The sequence below is a fragment of the Lactuca virosa genome, chromosome 3, assembly GCF_052849685.1.
Source record: "Lactuca virosa cultivar CGN04683 chromosome 3, Lactuca_virosa_CGN04683_v6, whole genome shotgun sequence".
NCBI classification, from domain to species: Eukaryota; Viridiplantae; Streptophyta; class Magnoliopsida; order Asterales; family Asteraceae; genus Lactuca; species Lactuca virosa.
This window is the reverse complement of record NC_136428.1, coordinates 78,587,337-78,599,302: the sequence shown is the minus strand read 5'-3', so window position 1 is coordinate 78,599,302 and position 11,966 is coordinate 78,587,337. Positions and strand designations below refer to the sequence as shown.

The following is an 11,966-nucleotide window of genomic DNA, read 5'->3' as shown; positions in this document are numbered from 1 at the left end:
CATTCTTGTTATTCAATTTATGGAATACGTAATTGTTTATGAGTTGAAATTAAATTACAAGCATCAAATTGGTTCTATGATGGGATTAAGTTTGGTGTAAACTAAAATTGCATGTTCTTACGTTTCCGAGCCTATGAGAAATATTGAACATTGTTGGGAACATTCACATTAATCATAATGCAATTTTTCAATTTAAATCTAAGAGCTTGTTTAGGATTAGATTAGTAAAGCTAGGTTAGTTCAAAGAGCTTATTTTGGTCAAACACTTTGATGAATGGAAAATGCTAGATCTTGTAAGTGTTTTCAAGTACCAACTTAGATAGATTATGACTTAACTTTATCACATGATTGAATTGCATGACACATGAGTTTACTATGGGATCATAACCATTTTATTATCAAGTTAAAAGTTCTTAATTGTATGTGCTTAGTTCTAATTTTTGCAAGTACAAATCAACCCCCCCCCCCATTTGTGACTTAAATACCTTACGCAAAGAGTTATAATCATTTGTCTTGTGTCTATGTAGATCGATCGTGCTTGCCATGTACTACTTTCTAGTGCAAAGTAACAGTGTATATGGGGTTTATTTTGTACCCCTATTATTTGTTAGGTTTGACACCCTAACAAATTGGCACCGTTGTCGAGGACACAGTGTTACTAATTGTTTATGCCTAGATCTTTTTGTACAGGTACACCACTACCGATTGACATGGAGATAGAGAAGACTGTAAAGAGGTTACGGAAGCAAGCAAAGCTTCGTAAGAAGCATCCAAGTTCCGAGACTTCCTCATTGTCTACCCCTCCGGTGATTAACATTTGGGAGGTTGTACCCCTTTCAAATGTATCAAAAACTGAAACATAAACCCCCTTACTCTCACCTCAACCATTCTCATCCAGCAACCACTCCACCTTTCTCACTTACTCACAACATCCCATATTCTACACCTACAGAAACCTCAATTCCAAGTCCCACCATGGAAGACCAATAAGTCAACAAAAACAATCGTCCTCCTCCAAATCCACCACTCGAGCAAACCCTTCGCCAATGGGCGAGGTAATAGGTCACTCAACAACCTATTTGCATCACTTATCCGGCTGCAACCAACCTTGAACTAAAATCCGAACTCATTCACCTACTCCTAACCTTTAGAGAACTCAAAATTGAAGACCCCCATAAGTTCCGCACCGAGTTCCATATTGTGTGCGTTGGCATGAAACCACACAATGTCATGGAGGATCAAATCAATATTAGGGCATTCCCATTTGTAGTGCAAGACTCGGCAAAAGATTAGCTCTATGACCTCCCACCGGGGACAGTCACTACAACTAGACCTGGCAAAACATGACACGACCCGAAAACCCGACACAAAATTAGCGGGTTAGGGTCAGAGATTTCGACACGTTTATGTAAACGAGTTGACACGACACGACACGATAATTAAACGCGTAGGGTTAGGGTCAAGATTTTCAACTCGAAGATGACTCGAATATGACCCATTTAATTATATATTATTTATAATAAATTTCATATTTTATAAATATATTATATGTTATAGACTTGTAGTGGGCCAAACTCAAGAATTAGAAGTAATATTCAAAATTTCAAAGTTACTTAATTTTAGTCACCCTCACCACCTATCCCTTTTGCTCCCCAACTTGAACTCTTATCATTTTTCTTTCAACCCGACATGACACAACATATTTACAAGGTCTAAACCTTAACCCGAAACCCGACATGAAACCGACACGAAAATAAACGGGTTGACACGACACGACACGATAATTAAACGGGTCGGGTTAGGGCCAAGCCCTTTCAACCCGTTTAATGTCTTGACACGACACGAACCCGACACGACACGACACGTTTTCCAGGTCTAACTACAACGGTAGATCTTCATGATTGTTTTAGATAAGTACTTTCTCGGGATGAAAGCTTCATCCTTGAGAAGTGAGATCATCATAATATAGAAAAACAAGAATGAAGCTTTAAACACATGTTGGGAATGATACATGAAGTTGTGCACCCGATGTCGGAAGCATGGTATATCTGAATATAACAATCTTCAGTATTTTTGTGAAGTCATGTTACCATGGGAGTGATGACTCCTCAACACTTTAAGTGAGGTATGAATTGTTGATAAAACCCCAACAAAAATTCAGGCACTAATTAAAAACATGGCTGAAGACTCTAAACATACCTATCAAGAACATAGTTGGTACATGGACCCACCACAGAGAGTGAAGGAGGTGTACACCCTTAAAATCGAAGCTCGAATATCCGAACTTACAAAGGTGGCAATGATGCTTGCCAGAGATAAAGGTGTGCAATCCACACCTCGCCCTTGTGGAATATGCACTCAAATTAGGAATCCAACTGACATGTTCCCTCAATTGTAAGAAGAAGATTATGAAGAGGCACATGCTTTAGGAGGATATCTCAAGTAAAATCAGAGGAATTTTGATCAGCCCTGAGGCAATCAAGGGTGGAACAACAATCAAGGCATGGGTTATCAACCGAGACCACCGCCCCACTACCATTAAAGGCTACTATTTCAACCTCAGAATTTCCAGCCAATGCACCCACAACAAACACCTCAACAACCGGGTTCATCAAGTATGTCTTTGGAAGAAATAGTCAAAAGTTTGGCAACTAGCACTCAATCATTCTAACAAGATACCAAGGCGAGTATAAAGAACTTAGAGCAGCAAATGTCATAGCTTGCCACATCCGTAAGTAAATTGGAGTCTCAAGGAAAGTTTCCCGATCAAACCGAGAGAAACCCGGGGCATAAAGCTTGCGCCATCACAGTGAGAGGTGGAAAAGGCTATGATGCTCCAAAGAAGTCGGTTGATCATAAACAAGAGGAACAAGAGTTGGTGGTGGAAAAGTCGAGTCAATAAGACAAAAAGGAAGAGAAAGCCACTCCAAAGAAACCCATCACCACTACCGAAGTAAAAGTCACACCACCTCTATTTCCCAGAAGATTAGAAATTCCAAGAAAGAGATAGAAGGCAATGAAATCATGGCAACGTTCCAAAAAGTCGAGGTTAACATTCCCCCTTTGGATGTAATAAAACAAGTTCCAAGATATGAAAATTTCCTAAAAGAAATTTTTACATCTAAAAATAAATGAAACTGTAAAGGTTAGGGAAAATGTATCTGCAGTGCTACAAAAGAGATTGCCCTAAAAATGCAAAGATCCGGGAGTTTTCACGGATCCTTGCAAATTAGGAAATCTTCATGTGCCTCGCGCGATGCTTGACCTTGGAGCTTCTATAAATGTTTTTCCATATTCTTGCTATAAATCAATGGGAATTGTATCTTTATCAAAAATCAGAGTCATCAGTCAACTTGCCGACTAGTCTATAGTACATCTTAAGGGTGTATTAGAGGACGTGTTAGTGCAAGTCAAGGAGCTCGTTTTTCCAGCCGACTTTTATGTATTATACATGGGTGATGATGACAGCCCTAATTCAAGCTCCATACTTTTGGGGAGACCCTTTATGAAAACAACAAAAACAAAAATAGATGTCTATAATGGCACTCTGTCTAAGGAGTTTGATGGGGAGGTTATCAATTTCAACATCTATGAGGCCATGATGTATCCTAGTAATGTTCATGCTCTTAACTTTATTGATGTGATTGAACCACTAGTTGATGAATGTTTTGAGGTTACTAATCAAGAGTAGCTAGCATTAGTCTTAAACTGGAATTTAGACAAAAATGCACCCATGGAGTTCTCAAGAGAGTTTGTATTGGGAGAAGAGTTGGTGGATATTGCCACATGCATGTAAACAAAGATCATGAAAGGTAAGCAATTAAAGTTGAACTTACCAATTACTAATAAGAAATTGCTTCCTTCTATTGTGTAGGCATCGGTTCTAGAGTTGAAGACACTTCCCGATCACCTCAAATATGCTTATCTGGGAGACAAAGAGACCTTACCGTTGATCATTTCCAGCAAGTTGTCAAAAGAGGAAGAAAAGGTGTTGGTGACCACTTTGAAAGGCTACAAAAAGACAATCAGGTGGACCATAGCCAACATCAAAGGATTGAGCCCCTTACTTTGCATGCACAAGATCCTTATAGAGGATGATTACAAGCGAACAAGAGATGCTTAAAAGAGACTAAACCACCAATAATGGAAGTGGTCAAAAAGGAGATCTTGAAGCTCTTGAAAGAGGGGATGATTTACCCAATCTCGGATAGAAAATGGGTAAGCCCGGTTCAAGTAGTTCACAAAAAGTCAGCTATAACCGTTTCTGAAAATGCTCATGGTGAATTGGTCCCCACCTATGTGCAAAACGGGTGGCGTGTTTCTATAGATTATAGGAAACTCAATAATGCTACAAGGGAGGATCATTTCCCACTACCCTTTATTGATCAAATGTTGGAAAAATTAGTGAGAAAGACCCATTATTTTTGTCTTGATGGGTATTCCAGGTTCCATCAAAATACCCATAGCACCCGAAGACCAAGAAAATGCCACCATTACTTGTCCCTTTGGAACCTTTTCTTATCGAAGGATGCCTTTTGGTATTTGTAATGCATCTGTCACTTTTCAAAGGTGCATCGTGAGTATTTTTTATTATGTGGAAGAAATTATTGAGGTTTTTATGGACAATTTCACTGTATATGGTAATTCTTTCAAAGAGTGTTTAAATAACTTGAAAAAAAATTTGGATAGATGTATTGAGACCAACCTTGTTTTAAATTATGAAAAATGTCATTTTATGGTTGATCAAGGTCTCATTCTCGGTCACTGTTAACGTGTGGTCCATTAGCATTGTCCAGACGTCAATACCTGGCATTTCAGCATAATCTGGCGCTCTCCTGGCGCTCGCCTGGCGACCCCAAGAGCCTGCGTGGCCAAACACACACCAAACGCAACAAGATGGTTCTCTCCGTCTAGGAAGAACCATCTCATCTCTACCAACCGATCTAACTTGATCGTCGGAACTTGCTCCCAGGGCACAGTCCTTGGGGCAACTCTAATGACTTTGGTGTGAGTGCAGCTTAGGTATCTCGCCAGACTCCCGCTGACGACACCACCTCCAGATCTCCGATCCGGATCCAACACAGAAGACCCGACAGCCTGAGCACATGTCGCAACAGTCACATTATCTCATCTAAGGATTTACAGATTGATAAAGCTCCAAATCCAACCTATACCTATTACTATGCTTCGGTGTTGAAAACCTCTTCATTTTTTGTTTTGCGCGAGTAGATTTGGGAGGCATGTCCGTGTGTGATTAGGTCGCTTTAAGATTTTTTTAATGAAAAACAAACAAGTCTAGTCTCAAGGCATACGACTTACTTACCAACTCAACTGATTCAAGAAGATTAGGTTGTCTTGGGTTGGATCAAAAACAAAAACATAAAAGAGAAGTATTTTTGGAGTTTTTCAAAATTTGATGCTAAATGCAATTTTTTTTCTCGATGAAACACAAAAATGAGATGCAAAAACTTTAAAAATAAAATAGAAAGAAAATCTTTTTGGTTTTGTAATTAAAAAAACATAATGCACAAAAAATGAAAATAAGAAAGTTGGATTTTTTTTTTTTAAAAAAAAAACATGCAACATGCAATACCTCATACCCCTCCCCAAGCTTAAAAATAAGCATCATCCTCGATGCTTGGAGAAAGGGAGGAACAACCTAATCATCTAAGGGTGGTGGTGGGGATGATAGTTGGGTTGGGAAAGAGTCCAAAACAGTCACAAGTGCACACCGAACGAAATTTTAAGCAAAATATGAACGATTAAAGATATGGAAAGAATTTACCAAATTGTTATTGGAGCCTTGCAATTGTAGTGAGAACCTCTTCAACCTCCACCAGGATTTCCGCAAGATATTTTTGGAAACCGAGATTCATTTTCTAGGTAAAAAAATGTTCATTAAAAACTTGAAATTACCAATGACTAAAAAGTTTAAAAAGAAAGAGAATACCCCCGGGTTGCATCCCGGTTAGCCGCCCTTGTTTTAATTCGTTGGCTCGACTTGGCCTGGAATATGTTATTCTTTGAATGTTGGGGCTCTCCAACTCATTAAACTTCTTACTACTTCTTCCAATTGGACACTTATCTTGTACTTGACGTTCTTTTTGCATGGGAACCATACTGGACTTAGACCCTTGATGACAACAATCGTCTAAACGACGCCTTTCTTGTACTTGTCCAGTAAGGTGGTCACCATTTCCTTCTTTGATAGGGTGGTCGAGTTGATGATTGGTTGGGTGTCTTCATATTTTATAAATTTAACTAATATATCATCATTTATCTAAAATGTTTTATAAAACACCCTCATTTAGATAATCAATTTTTAAACATAAATAATATTTTAATATGAACGTATAAATACAAATATTTAGGTTCATTATTTATATACATAAAATATGAAAAAAAAAATATATTATGTTCTACTTATAAAATTCGAAATAAAATATTGAAAATATTAAATTATAGTCATAAAATTTTTATTTTATAAATGAGATGTTGATAAATATTTAATTATTCATAATTAATGGTACAACAATAAAAAAATCTTTAAAATTAAATTAGAAATAAATTGATAAATGAAATATGGTTAAACTAAAAGGGTTTATATGTATAAGTTATACAAGTATATTGACCACTCAATAAGTGGTCAAAAAAAGCAAATAAACCGTCTACTCCAATGATAATAAGTGATCAGTCAACAAAAATACATCATAAAAAAACTCCCATTGAATATGCTTTTAGTTTGTATATAGTGTTAGCTGTTTATAATTTGGTTAATTTCGTATACTAAAGATGAGTAATAATTAAGAATATCTACTTGTAACACATTTACTAGAATATATTAAATTTTATGTCATCATTGTTATATTATAGTTGTATTAAGTTGAATTATTGAGAACCCGACCCGATCACCAAAACTTATAAACCGTTTATTTTGACACGTCATTTAATTTGGACACACGTGAGTTTAAATCTTGGATTCGTCACTGGATAAACGTTTAATAAAAACTGCATAAAATTTGAAAATGTTTTCATATCTCCCAAAATACTACAAGGATGGCATGATATTCATTTAGTTCCATTCACCCTTCTAATCACCCTCCTCATTTGTAACATCCCATGTTTAGAGCAAAAATAAAAGTTTAACAAATAACTAAATAAATAATAAAAAAAAATAGTAAATTTGAGTTCTTAAAATATTTTTGATCGAATATTTAAAAGAAGAAAGTCAATTTGGATTTAAAAGTGAAAATAAATTAAAAGGGACTAAATATGACAGTTTAGTCAGCTTGTAGTGCTTAATTTGAAACTGTCAAGGACTATTTTGATAATTCCTAGTTTATTTGGTACTATTTTTCGGACCATACCATCGTATGCAACTCACGTGCACTCAGTTACTATCTTAATTTGGACGCCCTCTTTTAGAGATGCAAACAGGGACAGATATTAGCGGGGACTGCAAAACTCATCCCCGTACCTGACTTCTATTGCCCATACCATCCCCACGCCCGCCCCGCCAAATGTCCGACGGGTTCAGGTAAAAATATTCCCGTCGGATACGGGGAACCCGATGGATACCCGTTTAGTATAAAAAACACAATTACTTTTGTAATTCTAAAAATATAAAGAAGCATAAACAATGATCGTGACAACGAAAATGTTCAAAAGTTCATACTTCATTCTCATAAATGATACAATACAAAAAATACGACATTTTCATGTTTGTTAAGAAACTAAAAAATAAAACAACAATTATAAATTCCGCTCTTGCGTTGTTGTTCAAAATATTTTTTTTTTATCTTCATCGCCGTCGAATCTTCATAAACTAAGTATCAAAATCTAGCATGCTTGTATCCACAATGGTTGTATTGATAATGCAAATGTGTAGTTCCATTCTTGTTTTTCCCACTTAATTGTTTCCTGCAATAATAAAGAAGATGACATTCTGTTTTAAAAGAACGAATAGTAAAATACCAATGTGCAAGTATTTTCTTATATTAAACAACTCTCGAGAGTCCAGAGGATATGGATTAAAAAGTTAATGGAATACATATTCAAAATATTACTGCAAATAGCAAACGAAAAAATCCATGTTTTTGCACAACATTAAATATATATCAGTTATCAGTGGCTCTTAGAAAACAATCCCTTCAATATTTCTATTTCTCCTAACTGGATCGATTCAATCAAAATAAAAATAATGTCCAAGTATTTTCTTATTTTATACATCAAGGAGCAAGCCATTAATTCTACTGATTCCGTTAAACCACAAAAATGGATCGATTATTGCAAAGAACGTGTTGAGTTAAGAAAAGGAAATTGATAATGCAAAGACCAAGTACATGAAATCGAGTAAAGAAAATATATTTCAAAAAACGATTACTCAAAATCGGTTCAACCAAATTGAAAAAACGAATATAGAAAATCAAGTACAAGAAACCTATTAAAGAAAAGAAAAACGAGTTCGGTACGGAAAAGAAACATACTGATCCGATAGAGGAGAATCGTTCACGGCCATACTTGTAGGAGAAAAGAAAAAAAATGAGTTCGGTAAGGAAAAGAAGGGGAAGTTGAGAAGTAGAGTATGGAATCGGATTTCTTATGTTTTGAGTCAAAGAATTTTACTAGAGGCGTAGAACTGGAGTATCGAAATGCAGGAAAAGTGTTAGACATTAATAAATGCAGGAGAAGTGTCGAGTTTGAAATCGAAATGCAGTGGATGCAATTGGATTTCTCAAAGGTCACATGCTCACAGATTACTAAGAGACACATGACAGTTCAATAGTCTACGTGTTGTGAATTGAAAACAATTAATAGCAATTAATGAAAATTAAAAACTAATTTTGATATATATATATATATATATATATATATATATATATATATATATATATATATATATATATATATATATATATATATCGGGTCTAAAACGGAGCGGATAGTATTATACCCGTCCCCCGTTTCGGGTAAGATATATAATCTCCATCCTTGATCCATTACCCGTTAAAGCGGGGAATCCCCGATCCGTTCGGGTCGGGTCCCCGCGGGTCGCGGGGAATCCCCGACCCGTTTGCAACCCTAGTCTCGATCAAATGTGCGAAAATTGAAAACCACGGGGACGAAATTGATACAGATTTATAACTTGTACTAAACTTACAAACGACAAAAAAGAAATCAGTCGGTACTTAAAATTATGCGCAAATTTTAATGGGAAAATAGTAAAAAAATTACTTAGATTACATTAAAATTCTAATTTGACATTATGTTTATTTTTGTCTTAAATTTGACACTGTGTTTTTTTATCTCAAATTTGATACTGTATTTTCCAATTTGTTATAATTCTGACTATTTGACCGGTCAAACTGGTTGCATGCTGACGTAGCATGATGACATGTCAGTTTTGATGATTTGGCATGTTAACGTGTCAAAATTGAATTTTTTTCGCAAAAGAAACTAAGTTTTCACTTTTTTCAATTTTGACACTAAGTTCTTTTTTTTTCAATTTTGACATTTTATTTTTTGTTCTAAATCAAACATCGTTTTTTCCAATTTTGTTCAATATTAACCATTTTTCATTTGAAACTGTATATATTAAAAAATATATTTATACAGTTTCAAATGTAATATATATATATATATATATATATATATATATATATATATATAGTTTCAAATGGAACAAAAAAAATGATTTCCCATTTGAAACAAAAAAAAATGGAATGCCAAGTTATCAATTTGGAACAAAAAAATTGAGTATCAAAATTGAAAAAAAAATGAAAACTTAGTGTTAAAATTGAAAAATAAAAATGAAAAATTAATGTTTTTTATAACATTTTTTCAATTGAGACACGTCAGCATGTCACGTCATCAAAACTGACATGTAATCATGCTACATCAACAGACAACCGGTTTGATCGGGTTTTTTTTTGGAAACGACAAATATATTAACCTCCTCCTAAATTATTCCACCTATGTCCGCAACGGGACTTGAACCCTCGACCTTAAAAAAAAAGAACAACACCGGATACCGCTGGACAAGATTGGTGTAAACTATGTCAATTTAAAATCGTAACAAATTGAAAAATACAGTGTCATAAAAAAATATATAATGTCTAACTAGAAATTTGGTATAAGCTTAATGATTTTTATGTTATTTTCTCAAATTTTAACGATGGACTCAAAATTTAATCATAACAAAATTCAAAGATAAAGGATGCATAAAATGGATTAATCAATACAAGGAAACATGAATGTTCAAATTCCAACACAACCCAAACCAAGAAACATAAAGAATAAAGCTGGCCTACTAAATTCAACCACTCGACCTCCAGATTTCTTCAATGGCTGAATCCTAGAACTGCTATTACCTACACGTGCATTGCTTCTATTACACACATCAACTCCAAGCTTCATAGAATCATATGCTTGCAACGGATTCAAACACAACTGCCCATTCCCACTTAAATCCAAATTCTTCCCCAGTCTCTTCAAGAAACCAGAATCAAAGGGAATCTCTCCACTCAACCAGTTCTTGCTCAAATTCAGGTGATAAATATGTGATAGATTCCCTAAACCTAGCGGGATATTTCCGGTTAATCGGTTGTTTTGTAACGACAATGTGGTTAGATTCGATAACTGTGAAAAGATGGCAGGAATTTCGCCGGAGTAACCGGAGTCGGCAAGTCTAAGCTCTTGTAGCTTAGGGAGATGGCCGAACTCCATCGGAAGTTCGGTAGACATTGGGTTGTTTTCCATGATCAAATACTCCAATCCCTTCAAATTCGCTAATCCAACCGGCGGTTTTCCATGAAATCCATTGTTGCTCAGTGCCATGAACACCAAAGAAGTCAGCTTCTCAACGCTGTTCGGAACACTTCCAGTGAGTAAATTGGAGCTAAAGTCTAGTTTTTGAAGCATACCCAGTTGCCCAATTGCGTTGGGGACTGGACCCGTGAGCGAGTTATAGCTCAGATCAAGTCCCACTAGGTTCCTGAGCTTGCACAGTTCGACAGGTATAGCCCCAGTGAGCTGGTTATAACTCAAGTCAAGATGAACAAGCGAACTCAACTGCGAGATCTCCGGCGGGATCCTGCCGGAGATTCTGGTTTGTGATATGGTAAGAATCTGAAGTGAAGATAAATGGGAGAAGAGTTGAGAAGGTATAGAGCCAACAAGACTAGGATTTGATCTGAGACTTAGCTGCTGCAGGGAAGAAGGTCCAGGACTTCCAGTTCTGTTCTTTGAGACAGAAATTGTTGTTTTGGTTTTGGTGAAACACTGAAAGAAGAATACAGACTGAAGGTAAGGAAGCTGAAAGATCTGTGAAGGAAAGGTAGCAGTGTTCTTGCAGGTAGGGTTTGGAGAGGTACCAAAATCAAGTCTTGTGACATGAAGATGAGAGTCTGTAACACCTCGTTTGCATTCAATTCCAACCCAAGAAGTGGAAGGTTTACATGGGTTTGGATAGTTGAGTCTCCATTTTTGGTCGAGAGAGAGTGTTTCCATTATACTGTAGAGGGTTTGTAGCTCCGATGGATCCATGGTATCTACTGGTTGCAGGTGGTTGGTGGTGGTGACATGACGGGGGTGGCATGTTAACAGGAGGAGGAATAGGAGAATAATAAGCATGATTGGGGAAGAGAGAGTTAGTGTGTGTGAATGAGTGTCTTTTTATGGGGTTTTGGTAATTGGGTGGTTTTTTGAATCACAAAAGCTTGAAGTTTGGTTGTCGTGTGGGATATCACATCAAGTGATCAAAGTATCAAACAATGGTGTGTCCTCGAGTCCCGTGAATGGTTCTATACAAGTATTCTCTAAGGCTAAAGAGAGTGGAGGTGTTAAGGGAGGTGTCAAAGGAAATGCTAAAGATTATATTATTCCCTACCTTATGCTAAGGAATGTGCTAAGAAAGGGTGCTATGTGTGGCAAGAAGAGAGAGGAGAGAGAAAGTATGAAAGTGTGTT

At 36.2% G+C, this 11,966-nt stretch overlaps 1 protein-coding gene across 1 annotated transcript; it reads right to left on the bottom strand.

The window, feature by feature from the left end:
* Positions 1 to 10,238: 10,238 nt before the first annotated feature.
* RLP29 (receptor like protein 29) lies at positions 10,239 to 11,760 on the bottom strand. Its single transcript, XM_079084985.1, has one exon. It carries the CDS (start codon positions 11,629 to 11,631, stop codon positions 10,258 to 10,260), a length of 1,374 nt encoding a protein of 457 aa, XP_078941111.1. The 5' UTR covers positions 11,632 to 11,760; the 3' UTR covers positions 10,239 to 10,257.
* Positions 11,761 to 11,966: the final 206 nt, after the last annotated feature.

What these genes read in the sequence shown, in the direction of transcription:
- RLP29 (XM_079084985.1), bottom strand. Translation starts at nt 11,631, where the DNA reads ATGCTTATTATTCTCCTATTCCTCCTCCTGTTAACATGCCACCCCCGT.